This window comes from Panthera pardus, unplaced genomic scaffold (assembly GCF_024362965.1).
Source record: "Panthera pardus isolate Hobbes unplaced genomic scaffold, ASM2436296v1 HiC_scaffold_6, whole genome shotgun sequence".
NCBI lineage: Eukaryota > Metazoa > Chordata > Mammalia > Carnivora > Felidae > Panthera > Panthera pardus.
The window spans coordinates 63,797,506-63,822,083 of NW_026526991.1; the positions used below are offsets into that span (position 1 = coordinate 63,797,506).

At 47.4% G+C, this 24,578-nt stretch overlaps 2 protein-coding genes across 5 annotated transcripts in view; both read left to right on the plus strand.

Moving 5' to 3' along the window:
* The window catches only part of BIN2 (bridging integrator 2), a 33,952-nt gene extending 31,790 nt beyond the window's left edge, over positions 1-2,162 (plus strand). For all 4 annotated transcript variants that reach the window (XM_019419387.2, XM_019419393.2, XM_019419386.2 and 1 more), the window contains 2 exons: positions 1,162-1,233; positions 2,041-2,162. In XM_019419387.2, the coding sequence (XP_019274932.2) occupies positions 1,162-1,233; positions 2,041-2,064 (96 nt within the window). In that variant the 3' untranslated portion in view covers positions 2,065-2,162. The remainder of the gene's footprint in view (positions 1-1,161; positions 1,234-2,040) is intronic.
* Positions 2,163-6,637: 4,475 nt separating this feature from the next.
* On the plus strand, positions 6,638-23,717 carry SMAGP (small cell adhesion glycoprotein; the record flags this gene model as incomplete). The annotated part of the gene is made up of 4 exons (XM_019419384.2): positions 6,638-6,939; positions 7,849-7,907; positions 22,164-22,244; positions 22,956-23,717. Coding segments are annotated over 4 exons (621 nt in total), but the record flags the coding sequence as incomplete, so codon positions are not given.
* Positions 23,718-24,578: the final 861 nt, after the last annotated feature.

Consider the following 24,578-nt stretch of genomic DNA (forward strand, 5'->3'; position numbering starts at 1 on the left):
TCACTTGTCTGCACCACAAAGAGCAATTCAATGGCACGGAAGGTCCAAGATCAATTTAAGTGTGACTGTAACATATTACATGATTTTGGTATGGGGTCAGCAATAGAATGCCTCTTTGGCTCTGGAGGATAAAACAGGTTTGCCTCTTTGGAGTAATCTTATTGGAGGGGCGATTATAGGGGCCGAGATGCTGTCTATTTTTGAGGAATGCGCTAGTAACACTGTCCTCCTTGGGAAAGAGATATAGGACGCAACCTGCTCCCCGCTCCTCCCCTCCTTATGTTTGAGATTTATAGTATTTCCTTACTCCCAGCCTCTCCTGGGGGATTGCTCAGTCCTCAGCTAAGGAGGCATATTTTTGCTTAATCGCCTGAGAGAGAATGAAGGTTCTCTGAAAGAATAGTACTTTTCTGGGAGGCAGTATTACCTTTGGGGTAATTCACAGCCTGGAACTGGAGGAGGGAAGAAGAAGAAGAAGAAAGATCCCTGAAAGGAGAAACCACAGACTTCCAAGTGGCTGTCCCAGACTGTTAGAAGTTGGTCCTGCTTTTCGAGCGGGTGAATTTTATAGTGTGTAGGTTAAATTTCAATTAAAAAAATACATTCACTCCAAACCTTAGAATGCCAGGGTCTCCCCCTGGCTTAGCAGTTCCTGGACAGGGCTTTCCGTGCCTCGGGTTCCCATCTCAGAACCCAGAACTCTTCCCCAAAGAAACCATCATACCACTTGGCCTTTCCAAACCGGCACAGCCGACGATCATCTCAGCGTGAGAGCCGCAGCGCGTTCTCAAGGAGGGTTAGTCTAAAAGTGGTGGGTAGTGTTTTTAAGACCGACATTTATACCCTCCTAGACTCCCACATAGATTTATATACAGATGCATGTCACACGGATCACACAGTGTCTGATCAGGGAGACAACGGGAGTCCCAAGACCCGGTTCCCTGTCATTTCACCTTTGAATCTGGGTCTCTTGATCTGTAGCAGAGCATGACAGTAAAGCCTTCCCCGATGCTCTCAGGCCATAGTGAAACAACACTGTACGTTTGCCCTTTGTGTTGTCTTTGCCCCTTGTAAAGTGTAGGGCACAGAAGACCCTTCTAAGCTGGGGAGAGGCTGGGGAGGTGGATCCACCTCTTACCAGCAGAACTCTTCTTTTTGTAGAGCCAAGATCAGCTTCACGTCTCCGCAGTTCCAGAAGAGAGCGACATCGTGGCACCCGAGCCTCAAGAAGAGGTAAGAAGGCCAGATCCACAGAATGGGATGAGTGGGAAGATTGGGCACTAGGGGTGGACAGAGGTTTGGTTACAGTCTGGAAACCTCACCGTGGGCTACAGGGGGAAGCCAGCAGTGAACAGTATCCTCCAGGCAAAGTCAGGCAGGTGGGAGCCAGAGGAACCAAGAATAACCTGGGCCTTTGTGGTTTCTGTGCCCATTTCCTAGCCCTTGACCTTGAACCTCTGGACCTCTCGCCGTAGCCTTATCTCCTAAATATGTGTTTAGTTGTATGGGAACTTATTTCAAAAAGGAGTTGAGATATATATAAAAGGCACACAAAAAGGTAAATACATACACACGCACAGTATACTCAGAAGTATATTAGTAACCATGACATAAAATGGAGCCATGAACTAGGGAAAGACAAAAAAGCATTCTATAAAATAAAAGTACCGAGGGTGGACCACAAAGGTGGTTGCAACACTTTCTAACATCCAAGGAGAAGAGGAAAACATGATCAGCTCATTTAGTTCGTGCTGCCCACTCCTCAAGAGAGCAACAGCTCTTGCTACTAAGATGAAAAGAAGTTTCCCCGGTGAGTCCTCGTAAAGAGATGGCAAATGATGCGATGAACAGTATCTGCACCCAGTCTTTACAGTAATCCCAGCAACCAGTTTTACATCGCCTCCCTGGGTACAGCCCAGTGCCTTACAAGAAATACAATTTGCTAGAAGCAAACTGAGCTCCTCCACCCCCTCCTCCCCGGGAGTGGTTGGTGAGAGGGCAGGTAGGCATCTAACCCAATCACGTTTGTTTGTTCTCCAGGTAACTACAGTGCAAAATGACTAACTCTGAAGAGGGACTGCCGAGCCCCCCCCCCCCCAACCCCGCAGCACACACCTCCCCAAGAAGCTCCTCAGCTCAAGGGTATACAGGTCAGAGGGACTTAAGATCTAGCATTCATTTTTAGGTTCTTCACCCGTGTGAATGCTGATGGTTTCTAAAGATCTAGCATTAATGGGGGCTGAGGAGCAGACTTGGGGGAGGGAGGGAGGCAGGCTTGGGAGAAGAAACCATTAGACTTGGGGAGTATTTAACTCAGGCTTTAGCATTGTCAGAATAAGAAGACTTTATATGTTAATTAAAGTAGGTGGAAAATGACCATAAATTAGCAAAAGCATCTATAGACACAGACACGTCCGCACAGAGACCCATAACCACACGTACTCAGAGAACAGCGGACAAATCTTTGACTCACCACTCATTGGCAAGACCTCGAGCCAGAAGAACAGATTTGCAGACAATAAATAAAAGTATTATTCGAACCGTGTGTGGATCCTTATTTTAACACAAAGTTGTTCCAGCCCAGCTCACTGTTCTCCGCTTAGGTCGTATTGCATGTACCCCTTGTTCAGAAAGCGTCAGTCCCATCCTTGACCCCCAGCTCGGTCAGAATGCTGCAGGGGGGCCACAGGTTCCTTTCCTCAATCCAGACGCTTTACTGCATGCCCTCCCTCACTTTCAGTTAATAAGCAAATGCCCTTGGAAAGAGGTTGCATTTTAGAGCTGTGTCTAGTGTTTACAATGTGGTCCTTGGCGTAAATAAGCATCTGAAGGGCGCCTGGGTGGCTCGGTTGGTCGAGCGTCCGACTTCGGCTCAGGTCGTGATCTCATAGTTCATGAATTTGAGCCCCACGTTGGGCTCAGTGGGGCCTGCTTAGGATTCTCTCTGTCCCCGTCTCTGCCTCTCCCCCACTGGCTTGCATGCTCTTTTTCTCTCTCAAAAATAAATAAATAAACTTAAAAAAAAAAAAAAGCATCTCAGCAGGATGGAAGAAGAAATGGAACTCCCGACAAAATATGATAATATAATGGAAACGGCATTGAATTTAGAATCCAAAATCCAGGATTCACGTCCTATCGTTTACTTCTGTGAAAACATTAAAAACTCACTTCGACTTCCTGCCAGCCTAAAAACACACACTCCTACATCTTTGCTTTTGTGTCTGGGGTTATGGACAACGGCACAATTCAGTCATTCAGCAAGCATTTACTGAGTACCTACTCTGCACCAAGTACTGTACTAGGTACTAGACAAATAATGATGAGGAAGAAGCTAAAACTTTATAGAGACAGAATATTGATCAGGGAGCAGAATGGGCAGGATTTAGCAATGGGTTAGAGGAGGACACATGACTGAAGTTTTTCAGGAATTACTCTGGGTTAGGCTTGAGAGACAAGGATTTGGGGGTGCCATTCTCTGAAATGGTGACCCCGGAGGAAGGCCGTTGCCGCCTGCGGGTTCTCTGGTTGCAAACAACAAACGGCCACAATTGAGCAATAAAGAACATGTTGGAGGGGGCGGCACCTGGGTGGCTCAGTCAGCTAAGCATCCGACTTCGGCTCAGGTCATGATCGCATGGTTTGTGAGTTCAAGCTCCACATCAAAAAAAAAAAACAAAAACAAAAACACAACATTGGAGGGATATCAGGCAGCTCACAGAACCGAAAGAACAGGAAAGGACAAGAGCCAGCCCATGGGTGTCTGTGGCAGGAATGTGTGGACTGTCCTTTAGGTAGGACTCAGCCTCCACCACCTTCCGCCACTGTGTCCTTTCCAGACTCAGAGTGCCTGGAGAAAGAATCTGGCCCAGTTGATGGAGAGGCAGGTTAGCGTCTACGATGACAGGGAGACCAGTGGGGGTGGTGGGACGACGGGGCGGTGGTAATGAAGATGGATGACAAAGAAGCACAAGGACACTTTTAGAGCGATGGAAACATCCATGGTATTGTGATCGTTTAATGAGTACCCACACGCGTCAGAACTGATCAAAGTGTACGCTTTCTGCCTACAACCACGGGCTACAAGGAGCTCGAGAATTTGCAGGACCTTCCAGCAAATACGTCTGTTGGGGAGCTGGAAATCAGTGTTTGTATTTAGGAGTTTTCTAAGAGCTAATCCTGCTGATCTTATTTGAAAGCCTTCAAAAGGTCGCTCCTGCCAAAACAGACAAGAGGTTGCATGCTGCCCTGTACAAGCCCTACTGCCTGTATGTTAACACCTCTCCTATAAGGCATCCCATCCCTGCGGCACTCAGAATCACAACCGGGAGCGATACTCCAGGGCTACTGGCAGGGGTGACGCTGGGAATACAGGCCCTTAGCTGTCCAAGGCCTTCCATGACCTGCTTGGAATTGCCCCTCCCACATTCATCTGGCAAAATCCAATTCATGCCTTTTCTCCGCAAGGCTTTCCTGCCTAGGAAAGGGGTGTGCCAGAGAGGACTTCTAGGGACTTATAGTCTAAAGGGGGGGGAGGCGGGGGGAAGCACCCAAAGTAACTGGTACCACAGAGGCACTACTGACGTGCAGATATTTACTAGATTGTGAGATGGACACTTCATCTGCATATGGTCCCAGGAAGACAGGGGAAAGGGCCAGTATGCTGGGCATTAACGAAGAATTTTGCTTATTTAGGGAAGATAGTCCCGACGAGGAACCAAATCGTTTACCCTGATTTACAAAACGGTAAAGTTGTCCAGGGGAAAGGCTAGGATTGAGAAGACTGCCGTCCTGGCAGCAGCACAAGAAGGGGCTAGAAGCCAATACCTTGGGCAGAGATGAGTATCTCTTATTCCCTGCCCTGAGGCCCCTGAGGTCTGTCGACCAAAGAATGGCTGCTCCAGTTTCTGAAGTTTAGCATTTAATCCTTAGAGAACACTCACCACCAATGAGGCTCCATTCGTCATCCGTCTGTATGCATCTCCATATAAAATGAATTGCAAGAACATCACCCAGTCCCTGCCTTCCAGTAATGTGAAGGACAGCATTGACAGACTAGGTGAGATACCTAGAGAACACTGGAAACATGACACATCCAGGATATATAGGCTATACCGAAGAACAGAATACACCTGATGCTTATGGTATTGCTGTTTTATGCTCAATTAGGTGCTGAGCATATGCATATTGGATCTCCTTCTTCTGCATGTTTATGCTTTTAAAATGAATGGTAGGTATGTGCCAACACGGATAAAATCACGTACCTGCAAACCTTTTGAAGTTACAGACCGCTAGTGGGGGAGGGGCAGAGAGGGGGACACAGAATCCAAGGCAGGCTCCAGGCTCTGAGCTGTCAGCACAGAGCTGGACATGGGGCTTGAACTCACGAGCCATAAGATCCTGACCTGAGCCGAAGTCAGATTCTTAACCGACTGAGCCATCCAGGCACTGGCTAACTTATATACATCTTGCCTCCATGTTACTTTGTCTTTCTTGGCTGGATTGGTAGTTTTCCCATACATGGGCTTTCTTTTGCCTCACTGATACCTACTGTGCCTTTAAAGATATATTTAAATAAAATGAATTTCATCAACTTACTCTTTTCCCTCTGTTTTTTACCAACCAAATAATATCTTTAGGAATGAAAGCAACTACCCTTGCTTATTTGTGTCTTTGCTTTTTTTCTCACACTATGCCTCTATTCTCTGAGACTTTCTCCGTCAGTCTTTGTTCCCCAAATGAACATGCACAAGATCGGTCCATCAGTGTATATAAATACTGATTTCCAAACCAGAGAACTCCTCACTGGAATAAGGAAGCAAGGAAGTCTGTATCACTGGAATGGAAGGCAGAATAAACCACTTGAGTTCTAAGCAGGAAGTCAATATAAAAATGGCTACCATTTATTGAGCACTTACTATGTGCCAGGTAATGTTCTAATGCTTTAGGTGTATTAACATTCGATCCTCCACCACCCCCAGTAACTCCAAGAAAGAGGTACTGCCCTAGATGGAGAAATGAAACCAAGGTCGCTTGTCCAAGATCACACAGCAGGGCAGATGGCAGAGCCTGTGTTTATACTATTACATCCTTAGTCATTGACTTCATTAATATGAGAACATTTCCTGCCACAGAGAAGTGAGTCAAGATGGCTTAAGTGTGGCACTGATTAACAGGTTGATATTCTTACCAGGTGCTAGAAGTGTGGCCGTGAAATGGCTTCATTTCAGGGATGAGAGAACAGATTTTAGAGATGTTAAGTAACTCGCCCAAAAGTCATACAGCTAACAAGCCGCGGCGCTGGGACCGTTTGAATCCAAAGTCCGTGACGCTCTTACCCTCTATACTACACAGCCTCGGAAGAATGTCAGAGGAGGAAGATCCGGATGGGGCCCCGCTTCCCTCCCCCTCCGAGCCTCCCGGCTTCCCGGCCGCGGGAAGCTCCAAGCTTTCTGGACGCGGACCTGTTTACGTAAACGATACGCAAACGCAAGTAAACGTGATTTTCCGCGTTTGCTGGGAGTTCAAATTCCGTCGATCGGGGGAAAGCGGACAGATCTCAGTTATCCCAGTTCCGATCCCACGCCGTCTGGAGCCTCGGGACGAGGGAGGAAGCGGCTCCGGATGGAGAGGAAAGTGACAATCGGACGAGGAAAAGCAGCCTTTCCTCCCGGGGGAGCAGCGGCGGCCGGGCGGGCAGAGGGAACCTGCAGAGGGCGGTTTCTCTCCTCTTTTCCTGTCCCACCCAGTCGGCCGGCCCCCCCACCCCCACTCCCGGCCGGCCTCCGCAGCTAGCTCCGCGCCCCGGTCCGCGGCTTCCTCCCGCTCGGTGTCCCTCGGCGGCCCTCGGCGAATCTCCGCCGTTCCCGCCCCCCGGAGAGTTCAAAAGGACGCGCGGAGCGGCGCCGGGCCCTTTCCGCGGCAGCCCGTCCGACTGGGAAGGTGAGCACGCGGAGGAGGGCACCTGGGGAGGGCGGGAGGCCCGGCCGAACCCGGGGGCCGCGAGCACACGGCAGTCGCGTCGGCCGCGGGCGCGACGCCAGCCCAGAGCGGCCGGAGCCTCCCGTCGCGGCCGCTCGGAAACGCCCGCCCCGGACGGCCGGTCTCACGCGCCGCGGGCTGCCCCGGGAGCCTTGTGCCGGTAACGCTGGAGGGGCGGGGCCGAGGCCGAGTCGCCGGGTCCGCGCCGCGCCAGCCCCGACGTCCGCGCGGGGCCAAGCGGGGCTCGGCGTTAGTGGCCGGCGGGCGGGGTACGGCAGGGGGTGCGCGGACGGCGCAGCGTGACGGGGAAAGGACGACTGAGGAGAGCGGGCCAGGGCCCGACGGCGGCTGGTCGGGGACGGGCCCGAAGGCGACTGAGGCCCCTCACCTCCACGTTCTGGTGCCTGGCTCCCCGCCCCCAGGCCCCGACCCTGCCCCCACGCGGGGGGGCCGGTGCGTCCTGCCCTCCCGGCCCTCTCCTGACCCCTAGTGGACGGCTGGGCGCAGCCGCCAGGCTCGCGAAGCGCAGAGCGCCCGTGCCTGTGGCCGGGCGAAACTGGGTGCGCTGCTAATTTGCATACCTTCGCCTAACTTTCTCAGGCCGGGAGAGATCCCTTAGGTAAATGTGGTTGGTGGCCGAGTGAAAGGATCTCGGGGTGGCACGTTCAAAGGCAGCGTCCGCCAAGTACCAGAGATCTCGGCTCTGCTCTTGGTAGCTCCAGCCCGAAGATGTGCTCAGGGAAACCCAAAGAGAAGGGTTTAGGACTAGCCCCATGAGGGAAGGGACCCACGAAAACCTGGCTCCAAAGGCTCTCCAGCGCCAGGTAGGGGCCCATCCACCTCATGCCGTCTTTGTCCCTCTTCCCACAGATCTGCTCTCTCTCCACTTGCTGCGATGACTAGCCTGCTAACCACGCCTTCTCCAGGAGGTAGGTGAAGGCCTTTCCTAATACTAATGGTAGAGACATTCGTCTACCCCCAGCCCAGGCCTGGAATTCCCTGAGGCCTCAGCCCAGATCTCCGTGCTCACCTCCAAAGGGCCTGGAAGGCCCAGAGGGCAACCAGAGTGGTTACTTTGGTGCGGTTTGAATCTGAAATCGCGGGGACCTGGGCTGGTCCCCGACACTGCCACTTAAAACTTTGTGACCTTGAGTGAGTGATCTACCCTCAAAGCTCCAGTTTTCTCATCTGTAAAATGGGGGAAATAGTGCCTATCTTGCGAGGTTATTATGAGATACCACATATAAAACACCTAGCAACAGTGTCTCATATCTAGTAAGCATTCAGTAACGTTGGTAACAAACAAGTGCTTGTTAGAGACCCACATTTTCCTGGAAAGGAATTCTGTCTGTTTTTGTTTTGTTTTTTTAAATATTTGTTTATTTTTGAGAGAGAGCGCGGGGGAGGAGCAGAGAGAGGGAGACAAGCAGGCTCTGCGCTGTCAGCCCAGAGTCCAGAGCCCAATGTGGGGCTTAAACTCACAGATCGTGAGATCATGACCTGAGCCGAAGTCGGACACTTAACCAGCTGAGCCACCCAGGTGCCCCTGCCTGCTTTTTAATTCCATTCCTCTGATGCTACGGTCCAGGATCAAAACCCATTGTTTCTTGCAGGCAGGGATCCACCTCTCCTCACTCTGAGAACAGATTCCCCGCCTTTTGTTCCGTAACCAAGCTGAGCCAGACAAACCATCAGATAGTCACTGATTGTGTTTTCGTTGTGTACTCATTTAGGGTGGGGGGGTGGGGAACAAAACCTTGGTTGGTCTATACACCTTTGTTTTCATATACACAGCCTCATTCGTCATTAGGACCGACATTATCTACTATACTGATGTGACATGTGACAACCCCAGGGAAGTCTAAGACAGTGTCCTCTGTAACTGGTGATGCGCACTATTCACAATGTTCGTTGTCCAGTGAGAGATGAGGAAAGGGAGAAGTGGCTAGGAGTCCAGATTGGTCAGCAAAGGCTTTGTGAGTGGGGAATGGAATGGAGTACTTACGCTTAAAGAATCGATGAGGTTTGTACACAGCAAGAAGGGCACAGTGAGTGTTCCGGATCAGGTTCGTGCCTTGTGCGAAACCACCAAGACTGCATTTGTCCTGGACGGTGTTCTGGAGGAGAGGGCAGAGGACCGTGAGAATAAACCTCCCCGAGGGAAAAGAAGTGATGCTTGGGCAGCTAACTGAGGAATTAAGACCTGGGTAAATTCTCTTTCCTTTTTTCAATTTGTGGTAAAATACAGATACTATACATGTTACAATTTTAACCACGTTTTGGTAGCCCAGTGGTATTAAATACTGATTAACATTCACACTGTTGTGCAATCATCGTGACGGCCCATCTCCAGAACTTTGTCATCTTCCCACACTGAAACTGTGTATTGATTAGGCAATAACCCCCCACTGCCCTGCCCTCCAGCGCCTAATGACCAGCAATATACTTTCTATCTGTAGAAATTTGACGAGGTACCTCATGTAAGTGGAATCATACAATATTTGTCCTTTTCTGTCTGACTCTCTTAACATGTCTAGGGTTCATCCATGCTGCACCATGTGTCAGAATTTCTCTCCTTTTAAGGCTGAATAATAGCACACATACATCATTATACATATATATATGATACATCATTTTGTGTATCCATTCACCCATCAATAGATTGCTTTCACCTTTTGGCTACTGTGAATAAGGCTGCTGTGAATATGAATGACTTCTCGAGTACCTGCTTTCAGTTCTTTTGGGTACATTCCCAGTAGTGAAATTGCTGGATCATGTGGTGTTTCTGTTTAATTTTTTGAGGAGCGGCCATACTGTTTACCATCGACGCACAAAGGTTCCAATTTCTCTGCATCCTTAACAGCACTCTTCTTTTCTTTCCTTCTTTTTTTTTTTTTTTTTGCATATCTCCTTTGCAGATATGTCGATTCAAGTCCTTGGCCGTTTTTTAATTGGCTGGTTTTGTGGTTGTCGTTGAGTTTTATATTTGTATTCTTGACCCAACGAGCGACATGAATGAAGTGGTATTCTGGGATGTATCATACAGCCCCCCATTCATGGGGTTCAAGCAAACAAAAGTTCCTTGACAGGGACAGGGAAATCACAGACAGGGGGAGGGCTTGTACTTTGAAGGATGGGATAATTGAGAGTTTTGCTTGTGGCTTCCCCGCCTCCCCACCTATGCCGCCTCACATCCCTTTTCCCTAATCTATAAAGATGTCCTAAAGGAGATCCTTTGGGAGTGTTGAAAGTGAGGACACGTTATGGCTTTCAGAGGCCCTTGGTACTTTTGCCTTTGTGAGCCCATTCTTCCATTAAAAAATATATTTACATTTATATAAAATTGTAGTTTTTAAGCTTGCATAGTGGCTGTATCACAGCCAACGCTATGATATTGAAGGTGTGATTATTGCTAATTGAAAAATTGTTTTACAACCGTGTTGGTATAAAGAAGAACACAATATTGATATAATGAAACCATTATTTTATATTTATAATTAATAATTGATTGATATAACAATATGACAGTTTCCTTGACCTAACATTCCATTTTTTTCTTCTGATTTTAAAAGAAATTTAAATCGCTACAATTAAAATCCTCAGAAAACACTTTGATGGGCCCCTAAAGTACTGTAGACCCTAGGCATTGTGCCTGCTGTGCCCAGCACACAAGCCGCCCTATTGAAAGCAGGGTGGAGTGGAAACTGGCATTGTGGGCTGTGTCTCCCCCTGCCCTGCGCCAGGTTAAGCCCATCTCTTGTGCCACCTAATTACACAGCCACATCCTAGGTTGTCTTCACTCTGAATTAGACCCCCCACCTTTTTCATCTTGCTTATTCCTACTCACAGCCCTGTGAACAGGTTTTATTCTCATTTTGGAGAAGCAAAAACTGACGTTCGGGGCAATGAAGAAATGTACAGAGATTAAATTCTCCCAAGGTCATGTGCCTAATAAAGGCCGAGGCAGGATTTTGTGCCAGGTCTGGTTTACTCCAAAGCCTGTGGTTTTTCTGCCATCGTACATCGCTCTCAGAGTCTCACTCCACCCCGTTGGCCCAGGCACATGAAAGAGAAGGAAGGAGAAAGGGAGCAGACTTCCAGGGCGGGTTCCCATAGAAAGGAGAACTGGGGGAGCCGCCCTTTGTTGGGCAAGCTTAGAGCAAATAAGTAGGTTGGCAAACTGAAGTGGCAAAGGATCTGATGCCTCAGTGATAAGAGATTTAGCCTGGAAACAGGGGTCACAAGGAAACCGACAGGTATCTGGGTTAACAAGAACCAAAAAAGGGTAAATAGGCAAAATAGATCTTGAAGTTCATTTGCTGTTGGTTAGGATTTGGGTGGAGCCTCAAATCTTACTGTGGTCCTGTACCCTAAGCCTCCCGCCTGAACGAAAAATGGTGTTACAGTCCTTCCATGTCTGAGAAGGGAAGGAAGAGAGTAACATCATTATTCCTTTATTTGGACAGGGAGACAGGAGAGAAGCAGGGTAGGAACAGGAGATGATGGTAGGAAAGCTATAAGCCATTTACCCCCTTTTTTTGCCAGGCTTCCTGAACTTAAGTTTACTTGGTTGTTGTTTCCTTTTTCTTTTGTTTTAATTTTTTTTTTTTATGTTTATTCATTTTTGAGACAGAGAGACAGAGTGCAAGCAGGGGTGGGGCAGAGAGAGAGGAAGACACAGAATCCAAAGCAGGCTCCAGGCTCCGAGCTGTCAGCACAAAGCCCGATGCGGGGCTCGAACCCACAAACCTTGAGATCATGACCTGAGCCAAAGTCAGACGCTTAACCGCCTGAGCCACCCAGGTGCCCCTGTTGTTTATTTTTTCATTAAAAAGCTGTTACATGCAAGATGCCTGGGTGGCTCAGTCGGTTAAGCGTCCACCTCTTGGTTTCAGCTCAGGTCGTGATCTCACGGTTCGTGGGATGGAGCCCCGCATCCCGGCAACAGCACAGAGTCGGCTTGGGATTCTCTCTCTCCCTCTCCCTCTCTGCCCCTCCCCTGCTGGTGCTCGCTCTGTCTGTCTGTCTGTCTGTCTGTCTCTCTCTCCAAATAAATAAATAAACAATTTTAAAAATTATTTTTTTAAAAAAAGCTGTGACATGCCACTTAAGGAGTAGACTTCTAGACCTTTTCGGTGTATACGCAGACATATGTGTATGTGTGTGTGTGTGTGTGTGTACGTTTGTAGTTTCATTTTAATTTACTTTTTTTCAAACACGTAATCATATTACACATTACTGCCCTAGCAATTTGCTTCTTTCATCTAACCGTATATCCTGTGTCAGTAATAGCAGATCTAACCACGTTCCTTTTAACAACTGTATAGTGTTTCCAGAATGAATGGCCTGTAATTTATTTAATCATCCCCTGCCGATAGATATTCAGATATGTGTCAACTCTTGCGAACAGTGCTATAGTGAACACCCTTTCCGTTCTGCAGTAAAACTCCAGGAACCAAACCCAGTGGACATGTAAACAAAATGGCTAGCTGGGAGTAGAGCAGAGATGTTTCCAGAACCTGGAGAGCTGGTACTGTGCGGTGGAAAGAACCTTGAAATAAGGAGATAGATTTGAAGCCCAACTCAGCCAACTGCCGAGTAACTCTGGGCTGCTTGATGCAGTTTGCTGAGCTCGTACGTGATGATAACACCAACCCTGTTTACATCACCACCGTGGGGTGGAGAGAAAATAATGTATGTTATAATGTATAAAGTGCAAATATAGACTACAGTTTTGTTTTTTTAATTTTATGTAGGCTCCATGCCCCACATGGGGCTTAAACTCACAACCCTGAGGTTAAGGGGCACCTGGGTGGCTCAGCCGGTTAAGCTTCTGACTCTTTGACTTGGGCTCAGGTCATGATCGCGAGGTTTGTGAGTTTGAGCCCCACATCGTCTTTGGGCTCTGCAGTGATAGGCCAGAGCCTGCTTGGAATTCTCTCTCCCTCTCTCTCTGCTCCTCCCCCGCTTGCTCCCTATGTCTCTCAAAACCCTGAGATTAAGAGTCACAGGCTCTACCAATTGAGCCAGCCAGGCACCCCCATAGGTTACAGTTGTGACACTTGAAGCCTGAAGACCCTAGCTCATTAGCACCTAGGATACCCCATGACCTTTAGTGGAGTGGAGTTCAAAATTCGATTTAAAAAAAAAAAAAAAGTAAACATTTTATTTTGGAGGAATTTAGATTTGTAGAAAAGGTGCAAAAATAATGCAGAGAGTTCCCATGTACTCTTCAGCCGGTTTTCCTAATGTCAGTATCTTACATGACCATGGCACGTTGCGAAAACCAACACATTAACATCGGTATAATCCTGATAACTAAACTAGAGACTTCACTGAGATTTCACCAGTTCAGAAATTTGATTTCGAAGAAAATTCTAAAGGAACACTTTCACTTTATAAAAATTCCAAAATTGGGGCGCCTGGGTGGCTCAGTTAAGTGTCCCAACTTCGGCTCAGGTCATGATCTCAAGGTTTGTGAGTTCCAGCCCCGCGTCAGGCTCTGTGCTGACAGCTCAGAGCCTGGAGCCTGCTTCGGATTCTGTGTCTCCCTCTCTCTCTGCCCCTCCCCTGCTTGTGCTCTGTCTCTTTCAAAAATAAATAAACATTAAAAAAAAATTTTTTTTTAAATTCCAAAATTAAGGCTGAGAAAGTTCCTGAGGGTCAGCTAGTTCACCCACCCATTCTGTGCTAAAATTCTCTCTCCAGTACCCCATTGAAGCATGTGACCCGTTTTGGTCTTCCTGCCCGGTGGCAGCGGGGGGGTGGGGGAGACCTCTCTCTCCCATTAGTTTCCGCCAGTGGTCCTCTTGCACAGGCCATCCGTCGGCATATTTGAAGATAGCATTCAAATTCTGGGCTCTCCCTAAGGGTTCTGTCTGGACTTTGTCTTAGAAGCTTTCCTTATCTGATAGTTTCCAAGCCTTTCATTATTTTGGCTGTTCACCACATAATTGTCACACCCTGATGCAGCTCTGCAGTCTAAGAGTGGCACAAAGTAGGTCCACGTTGTTACCTCCATTATTAGAGACCGTATTTATATTAACGGGGGCCTAAGATGACAGCAAGTTAAAAAAATTTATTTTATTTATTTTTTTTATTTTTGAGAGAGAGAGAAAAAAAATACATGAACAGGGAAGGGGAAGAGAGACAGAGGGGGACAGAGGATCCAAAGTAGGCTCTTGCTGACAGCAGAGAGAGAGCCCAGTGCGGGGCTCGAACTCATGAACTGTGAGATCATGACCTGGGCTGAAGCCGGATGCTTAACCAACTGAGCCACCCAGGCGCTCCTAACTTTTTTTAAGATTGTAAAAGAACAGGTGACCCTTGAACAACATGGGGATTAGGGACACCAACCTCCACACAGTCAAAAATCCATGTATAACTTTTGACTCCCCCCCAAACTTAATTACTAATAGCCTACTGTTGACCAAAAGCCTTACCAATAACAGTCGATTGTATATACATATAACGTGTATATATATATATATATATATATATATATATATATATATATATACACATACACACCCACATACACAGAACATATATTCTGTATGTTACGCATACTATACACTGTATTCTTACAGTAAAGTAAGCTAGAGAAAAGAAAATGTTATTAGGAAAATCATGAGGAAGAGAAAATACATTTACAGTACTATATTGTATTTGGGGGTGGGGGGGGAATCCTCCTGAGAAGTAGATCCATGCAGTTGGAACCTGTGTTCTTCAAGGATCAACTGTAGTTATCACCGTAAGAGATTGAGAAGATAAAGGAAAGCATGTAGAAGAAATTACAAATCATCGAAAATTCCACCACCTAGCTATCACTCTTGTTGCCATTTTGGGGTATATCCTTCTAGTACCAGTTGCTTTCCACTGATCTCACTGTAAGTCTTTATATATGCTACCGCTAACCCATGGCGCCCCCCTTCTTTCTTCGTGAGTAGTTGGTTTGCTGAACCTAAGACCAAGGACTCTTGTCGAATTCTCATCTTGTTCAATTTGGCCCATTTCTGCAGTCAGTTGAAATCTCTCTGTTCATCAGTTTACTGGTTGCCCTTCTTGCTTGGAGACTTGCACAAATTTGTGGAACCTTCCCTGGGCCTGCAGGAGTCTGCCTTTACCCAAAGGGCACTGAGCCCTTCCACACTAAGCTCGTGTAGAAGGCACCAGTAAAGCAGATCACCAAAAAAAGATCCTAAAGATCTTGCAAAGGATTTACCGTGCAGTGTCTTACAAGGCAAGCAAAAAAGGCAGAGTTACTATCAAGGGAAAAATGATATTGAACTTTCTTTTTTTTTTAATTTTTTTTTCAACGTTTTTTATTTATTTTTGGGACAGAGAGAGACAGAGCATGAACGGGGGAGGGGCAGAGAGAGAGGGAGACACAGAATCGGAAACAGGCTCCAGGCTCCGAGCCATCAGCTCAGAGCCCGACGCGGGGCTCGAACTCACGGACCGCGAGATCATGACCTGGCTGAAGTCGGACGCTTAACCGACTGCGCCACCCAGGCGCCTCTGAACTTTCTTATACCTATCTTACGACATATTTTGAATTACATGAACTTTCTTATACCTATCTTACGACTTATTTTGAATTACAGAGGGACCTTAAATTTAGAACCGGCGTGGTTTGACATAATAGTATCAATTCAGAAAGAACCGAGGTCAGATCCTAGCGGAAGACCCTGTGGTTACACGTGCATCACTTCGTTTCTTGATGGTCAATCACTTCTCCACTTAGACCTTAGAGCCAGCCTGTACTACTCCGCAGGATGTTAGAAACAGTCTTACCCATGCTCTGTGATAAGAGGCTATTTACTCCTACCGCACCTTTCAACTCTCCTTAAACTCCAGTCCCCATCCTCACTCTCAGTTGATGACCTTGCGTTCTATTTTCTTGAGCAAATTAAACTTAGAAAGAACTGCCAGAGGCTCCCACCGCCCCCGCGCACCTGCCGCCTGCCCCCGTGCGTGTCAGTGACGCCAGATCTCTGCTCCTCCTGCAGCCAGCCAGTCTCTCTGTGCACTGGGTCCCGTCCCCGTCAAGGACGTGGTTGGAGCCACTCTCCTCCCTCACGTATCACCAGCTGTTCCCTCTCTGAGTTATTCCTATCCATAAATAAACATGCTGTCATTTCTCCCATCCTTAAAAAAATAAACAAAAACCCTGAACTCCCATCCCCCTCCCACTACAGCCCCATTGCTCTGCTCATATTTACAGGAAAAAGTTTATCTATATTCTGCTCCCAGTTCCTCCTCTTCCATTTTTTTTTTTTTTTTTCTTTTTTCTTTCCTTGAATCCACTGTAAACCAGGGCCTTTGACGCCAGATTTCACTACAGCTTGTGTTGTCCGGGTCATGACAACATGTGAGCCCTGCGTGGTCAAACCCAGTAACGCTAGTACCTGATCTGTTTGGCTGTTACTCCTCAGTCTCCTTTGCTCTTTCCTTTGTGGGCTCAGCCCTTGGGCCTGCATATTGGTACTTGTTCCCTTGGTGATCTCACACACTCTCATGGGCTTTAATATGCTGACTTTTTAAACCTCCAGTCCAGACCTCTTCCCAAAATTCCAGTCTTAACATCTGCACTTGGATGTCTAATAAGCAGTCGTGTCCAGAATTGAATTCTGATCTTCCCTTCCACATCTGTTCCTCCTACAGGCTTCCCATCTCGGGTGACACCATGCCCTCCAGTTACTCAGTCCCAAAACCTTGCCGTCACCCTTGCCAGAATCCCACCACTTTCTCACTGGGCTGCCACTAGACCCAGTCAGTGCTTTCAAGCCAGTAGAAAAAGTCACCCCTTTTGGGTGGATGCAGCTGTGGCCTTGGGGAGGGTACAACATCCTGCTTCTACCCCTGTCCTATCTTCCCACAGCCCCTTGTCCACACGGCAAAGGGATCCTTTAAAATCAGTTTCTGTTTGGGGGCACCTGCAGGGTTGGGATTCAGTTGGTTAAGGGTCCGGCTCTTGATCTCAGCTCAGGCCTTGATCTCAGGGTTGTGGGTTCAAGCCCCACGTTGGGGCTCTAAAAAAAAGAAAAAAATCAGCTTCTGTTTCAGTTACCCATTGCTGCATCACAAACCTCAACAACCAGTGGCTTACAATAAGAACAATTTTATTATTTCTTACAATTTTGTGGGACTGCTGGCACACTTCTGCTGGTTTTGTCTGTGCCCATTCCCGCAGCTTCAGTTGGCTGGAAGGTCCAAAACAGGCTCCCTCACACATCTAGCAGCTGCTTCTAGCTGTCAGCCGAGCGTGGGGCGCCTCAGTTTCCCCACGTGGAGCCTCTCATCCTCCTGTGGGCTACATCGGGCTTCTTCACAACATGGTGGTCTCATTGTTTCAAAAGTGTGGTCTTTGGGGACGCCTGGCTGGCTCGGTTGGTTAAGCGACAGACTTTGGCTCAGGTCATGTAATCGTGTTCATGAGCTCAGTTCATGTCATGAATTCGAGCCTCCAGGAGTCAGGCTCTCTGTTGTCAGTGCAGAACCTGCTTCAGATCCACTGTCTCCCTCTCTCTCTCTACCCCTCCCCTTGAACACTTTCTCTCAAAAAGGAATAAACATTAAAAAAGAAGAAGAAGAAGTATGGTCTTTGGAATTTCAGCCCCACCCCACCCCCCTGCCGTCCCCAGACCCACCAAATCAGAATCTGCATTTTAACAAGATCCTCAGGAGATTCTTATGCACCACAGAGGCTGAAAAGCAGTGCTTTGAGATATAAATCCAGTCCCTGCTCAAAAACCTCTAAATGTTCTCATTTCAGTCACTGAAAAAGCCAAAATATACAGCCCCTTTAATTCCATCTCCTCTTGCTGGCATCCCCCCCCTCCACCATGACCTCCATGCCATGCCTTAACGCATGCCAAGCGTTCTACAGCCTCAGTGCTTTCCAATATTGTGGATACCCCCACCTCACACTTGCTGTTCCCTCTGCCCAGATCTCTGCCCGGCTGCCTTCCTCGCCTTCCATAGGTCTTTACTCCAGTCACTTTATCAGGAAGACTCTCCGTCTACCCCTATCCACAGGCCAAGCCCCAACCCCCTTCCTGCTCTTTTTTTCTACATAGCACCAATCATCATCTAATACAGTATATCTTTAACTTACTTAGTTTATTGTCCATCTTCCCCTTCTCAGAATGTAAACTGTATAAAGAAAAGGGTTTTTTAAACTATCGTAAAATTATACATAACATTTACAATATTATGTCTATTAAGTATATTCACATTGTTGTGCAACCATCACCACCATCCATCTCCAGAAATTTCTCGTCTTCCCAGACTGACACTCTCGTACCCATTAAACAACAACTCCCCATCCCTCCTCTGCCCAGCTGCTGACAACCACCATTCTACTTCCCGTCCCTATGAACTTGACTGTTCTAGGTACCTCCTATAAGTGGAATCCATTTTGTAACACGTGTCAGAATTTCCTGTGTCCCATTATTCAGCCCTAAAACGAAGGAAATTCCGACACATGCAACAAAATGGATGAGCCTTTGTTCCTGAGAGGTGTGCTTCCTCCTTTTAGAAGTAGATTCCCAAGAGCCTTCACTTCCAAAAGAGACCATTTTCATCAGAAGTAAAAATCTGATGTTGGGTCTGCCTTCTTCATTAATCCATTGTCTTCATAGAGAGGTAAATTTCTTTGTACCTCCTTCATTCGTACTTCCTGCCTCACCAGATGGCTTTGCGTAAATGGAAACCGACCAAGAACGGCATCCAAGGAAGGCACTTCTGTTGAATCTTCTGTCTGTGAAGGTCTGTTGCTGAAATGTACCCTTTAGTTGTAGCCAGCTTGCCTCTGATCACATCCAACATTAAAGTCAGGGAGGTTGCATATGAAGCAATGTGGCTCCCACATCATGCTGACTTCACTCCCCGCTTACCAGTTGCCCTTAAGGATGCACTCTTTGTGACACCACAGTGTGTCGTTGATTGTGGCCAGCTGGTTCTTCTTCCGCCTTTATCCGTATCTTTTAAACCCTTGAACTTTCTGGAAAGTTTCTTGTGCTGCCTCATGGTTACCTTTTATGATCTCCTCCTCTCCTTCACTATTCGAAAAAAGAGGAAAGGAGGGTAGTAGGAAGTGTTAGTGTAAATACCTTGCTCGGGCTTTGGAGCGGGTAGTCCTGGATTCAGAGCTTGGCTCCATGCACTGTTCCTTCATGTGTGACGTGACTCATGTCACTTAACTCCCCCAGGGCCTCCAGGTCCACATTAGCAAATAAAAACACCTACTTGGAAGTGATTGATGTTGTAAGGATTAATAAGCATGTATATAAAGCACCCAGCACAAAGCAGGGACTTAGGAAATAGCAGCTGTCATAATCGGGATCATTTGCAGAATTTCCCAAATAGGAATCATCTTCCGCCCCAGACTCTCTTTCCAGGGAGTCCTATGTATCTGTCCTCTGAACCCTCACTGAGATTGAGCTCCATGGTCCGGTCCCTGGTTGACCTCATCACTGTCACCTTTCCCAGCATCTATGACTCTGCCTCAGGTACCCAGGAGGTGCAAAGTAAATTGCTGTTGGTGGATTGAACGGAATCCTCTTAATTTTTATACTTAAGATTCTGTACATAAACTGTTCTTCTCAGGGATTTTTGTATGTCTTATGTTTTCTCATGTTTAGGAAAGGCAAAACTGGGATGCTTGGGTGGCTCAGTCAGTTAAGGGTCCAACTCGATCTCAGCTCAGGCCTTGATCTCAGGGTCATGGGTTCAAGCCCCACATTGGGCTCCACGCTGGGCGTGAAGCCTACTTAAAAGAAAGAGAGAAAGAGAGAGAGAAGAAGAAGGAAGGAAGGAAGGAAGGAGAAAGAGAAAGAAAGAAAGAAAGAAAGAAAGAAAGAAAGAAAGAAAGAAAGAAAGAAAGAAAGAAAAAGAAAGTCAAAACTAAGAGCATCTGTACAGAATTCTAGAAGGTGGAGTGCAAAGGAGTGCAGCCAGCCCTGGGACGTTTGGGGGAGGAAAGTGTACATGTTAAGAGGCAGCAGTCAGAGTCTGACCAGGAGGGTAAGTTCAGGGCATCTATCAGAAATGACATCCCATCGCTTTTGCTGTATTCTGTTTGTTAGAAGTCTCTGGGTCCAGCCCACGCACAGGGAGAGGGGCTTACACAAAGGTATAAATACCAGGTGGCAAGGATCGTCTGGAGCCATCTCACCAGCTGCCCACCATGCTCCCATTTTGGAAATCAAGAAACTGAAGCTCAGAGAGATTTAGTAACTTCCTTAAGGGGTCACCTAGTAATTTGTCGGTGCAGGGTTCCAACCGAGAGCAGCTTTTAATCACTGAGCACATAAACAAAGTCACCTTAAATAATATATTGAGTAGTAAGCACTCTGTGACACTTCCGAGCTCTTTCAGGCTTCACCCTCACCCTGCAAAGTTGGTTAATGTCACCCCCCATCAGCAACACTAGAGCACTTGAGTGAATGGGAGGGATGTAACCATTTGCCCAAGGCCATGGAGTGGCTGAGCTATCCATTCCTAAAGAAAGAGTGGAGAATAGTGGAGAAGGGTTTGGCCTGGCGTGGGGAGGGCGGGGTGCTGTAGGCGGCTCACCTCTGCTTTGTTGCAAGACCAGGTTCATCAGACCTCTTCTTGGCCTGTGTAAAAACAAGACCCCTCACCACCATTGGCCCCTTTCAACACTGCTCCCAGGCTCCCAGGCCCACCACTGGTGACTTCATTACACTTGCCCTAAATGGAAACCTGCAGGTGTCAGGCATTAGACAGGAGTCACGCTCTTGCCCTGTGGTCCAGCCGCACCGGCTCTTGTCTCAGAGCTTTGACCCGGGCTCTTTTCTCTGCCTAGAATGTGCCCCACCTCTTGTCCCTCTTCCCCTGTAAACACCTACCCCTGCTTCGGCTCCCACCTCAAATCTTACTTCCTGTGGAGGCTGCGCCTGCTGGAAGACTAGATCAAGCCCAAGTCACATGCTTTCCCGAGTGCCCGGCGATTTCCTTTGTTTCATGTATCGCAGTCATTAACTGTGAACCGTGGCATGGTGGAGGGTAGGCTCCGGGAAGGGACACCATTTTGCTCACCATTGCATCTCCAGTGTGCCTGGCACAGTACCTGGCAAAGGGTAGGCAGTTAATGAGTGCTGCTATTATTTATTGAATGAATATTGAATAATGCCCCCTGTTTTCCCCAGGATACCTCTGTCCTGCAGTTAACTGAACCTGGTGCCTCTTCAAATCCCTACATGAAAATGCTAACTGGGGCGAGAACTAAACGGGCTCCGTCTCCCTGACTGCCCGCATAAACACTTAAAAGGGACTTCTGGAGACCTGTAGTTCTGAGTGTTCCCACCCTAGGTAATGACCTTAGTGGCGGGACTTTCAGGCTCTAAAGGACGGATAGAACAATAGCAGGAGGAGGTAGGAGATGTATTTTAGGGTAGGAGAGGCCTTGTTTTGGAACCTTTTAAATTACAGGGCCTACTCTGGAAGTGTAGGAAAGGGTTTTAATAAGAGAGGAGCATTCGTTTCATTATTTTAAAATAACGTTTACAAAGAGTTTGTAAGACCATGTATTAACACTCATTTATTTTTGAGAGAGACAGACAGAGCACAAGTGTGGGAGGGGCAGAGAGTGAGAGAGACACAGAATCCGAAGCAGGCTCCAGGCTCCGAGCTGTCAGCACAGAGCCCAATGCGGGGCTCGAACTCATGAACTGTGAGATCATGACCTGAGCCCTTAACTAAGCCACCCACGTGCCCCACAATAGCTTACCTTTATTGAGTTACTTACTACCTGTCACAACAAGCCTATAAAGTAGATACTTTTATCTCCATTTTGCAGGTGAGGAAGCTGACACATGCAGGGGGGCGGGGCGGGGGGGGGGGGTAAGTAATTTTCTGAAGGTAACAGCCAGTAAAGGACAGAGCTCAGATTCTAACCTCATCATTTAGGCTCTAGAGCCCATACTCTTAACCACTATATTAGGCAGAGAGAAACCCATCAACTTGTTCATGGTCTTTGGATGGTAGTTTATTTTCTCTTCTCTTCTCCAGGTTTTTCTATACGGATTTACTACAGGAGTTGAATGATAACTACTTTATTAGGGAAGAGGTGGGGTGGTAAAATTTGAAGGACGGATGTATGTTTTAGGACAGAAGAATTCACCCCATTTCCCTTTTCACTTTTCTAAATTTTCCAGAAGAGCCGATGACCACCCCAATCCTGCAGGCCACTGAAGCCCTGTCCCCCAAAGCCGAGGCCAGCACAGCACTCATAGCAGGTAACAAACGCCCTGAGCCAAATCCGAGAGACCTCTTGAATTCCACGGCTATCTCACTCCACAGATGGGGAACCCAGTGGCCGAACTAGGATTTTCCCTATGCAGGAAAGCACCACAGATTGGAGACCAAATCCAGTAATGGGCTCGTTTGGGCACATAGGTTATCTTACACACGCACACACGCAAGGCTGTAAAAGACTCTTAGAGGAGACACTGCCGGTAAACGTGGGAAGCGGCCACAAACAGATGTAAGCGCGTACGGGCGCTACACTCCACTATGCGGGGAAAGATGAGGATGTGTGTGGTTTGTCAAGTGGGTGAGGAAGAGGATGGGAGGGATCAGAGAAATCCCTGCAGGAGGCTGTGGGTTTTAAAATGCCTTCCTCTTGGGATAAGGTATTTCCTGTTTCCCTCCTTCCTGTTTCTATCCTAATCATCAGGAACCGGTTGAGAGGGAGTTGTTTTGTCAGAAATCAAAAGCCTTGTGTCCTTAGCTTAAGTACCAAGGTACTCCGGGGGTCATGCACCATGGAAGTTGGACTTGGGGAATATGGATTTGCAAGTGGCCACCGGTTAATTAGAACGCTGGTTCTTAGAAATAGTGAGGGTGCTTATAAATAGTGAGGGAATCGCTGAATTCAGGGGGCCCCGTGAATTGCTGAGACATCCTCAGTCCTGAAACATGTCTGCATTTTCCCTCTCCTTTCCAAGTTGTTATCACCGTGGTCTTCCTCACCCTGCTCTCGGTCGTGATCTTGATCTTCTTTTACCTGTACAAGAACAAAGGCAGCTACGTCACCTACGAACCTGCAGAAGGCGAGCCCAGCGCCATCCTCCAAATGGAGAGTGACTCAGCCAAGGGCAGGGAGAAGGAGGAATATTTCATCTAATGACTCCTGGGCCCCAAGGAGCTTATCCAGGCTCCGGTGTTAACACGCTATTTAATTTATTAGGCGCAAGTTTTATCTGAAACCAGTGAGCAGCACTGATCGATATAGGCAAACCTGAGCTCTTTCTAGGACACATGCCCAAATGAATGCCAGCGTCACTGACACCAGGGACACAGAGGAAACTGCTCATGATGTCGTTAGCCAGGCCTTTCTAATATAGCGGGTTTCTGTGGCTGCCCAAGAAGGTGGAGCTGTACCCGACAACATGAGTATGTGCCCAATCATCTTCAGTGTTTTCAAGGTCGAAGGGAAGGACAGTTAAGAGTCGCTGGCTGCTCCCCTATCCCTTACCTGGTCAACTAGTTGACAGCCTGTGCAGAGATAGTGTCCATACTAGTTCTTGCCAGGTTCTGGATACCACAGTAAAAGGCCAGACCAGGAGGGACAGACTATGGAGACCTCACCTCCTGATGAATGTGCTCCATCTCCTGAGCCTTCTTCCTTTCCATATTCCCCAACAACCTTACACTGATGCTACTATTTTTTTCACAATTAAAAATGTTTATTGATAATAGAAATCCGATTCTCGTGTGCAAGAAATAACTACCTTTATATTTTGACTTATCCAGACTTAATTTTTTTTAATGTTTATTTTTGAGAGAGAGAGAGAGAGAGAGAGAGAGAGAGAGAGGATGGGCAGAGAGAAAGGGAGACAGGGGCTCCGAAGTGGGCTCTGTGCTGACAGCAGAGAGCCCCATGCAGGGCTTACTTAATTAAACCCATGAACTGCGGAATTGTGACCTGAGCCGAAGTCTGACGCTTAACCCAGCCACCCGGGTACCCCCAGGCTTTTTTTTTTTTTTTTTGCTTATTTAACTCTTTTACATATGTTCTCTCCCAAGCAGTAAGAACCCCAGGGAAGTTTCAGAAGTTCCAGAACCATCTCACAAGATTGAAACAAAAATGGTGGTGGGAAGCTTGTCCCAGAGGAGTGTCATTAGAAACATCCCTGGGGTGATGAGTTGGTTTACCTTCCATCCTGGAAAGGGCCAGAATTTCCCAGACCCATTCTATGTATACAGAGAGGGCACCAGGAACTACCTCCCTACCATTTTACCCACCAATGTCCTTTGAATCAAGCCCAGAGAAGCTTCTTGGATCTTAGTCCCCAAAATTAGAGGTGTTTAAAAGATACAGTGTTTCAGTAGGAATCCTGGCTCCCCAGGTACTGTTTAGTTGGAATTAAGCTAAATCTCCTTTGAAGTCTATAAATTGTATTGCTTCCATCATCCAAACTCTGTTCCTCCCACAGTTAAGACCCAGGAGTTGAGGAATCCGTCTTGATAATCTGCTTTCAGTATTTCTCCACACAGAACTTTGGTGAAATTGAAAGGTTACCCCGAACTTAACAAAAACTGTTATACTAAAACATTTTTCTCAGGGG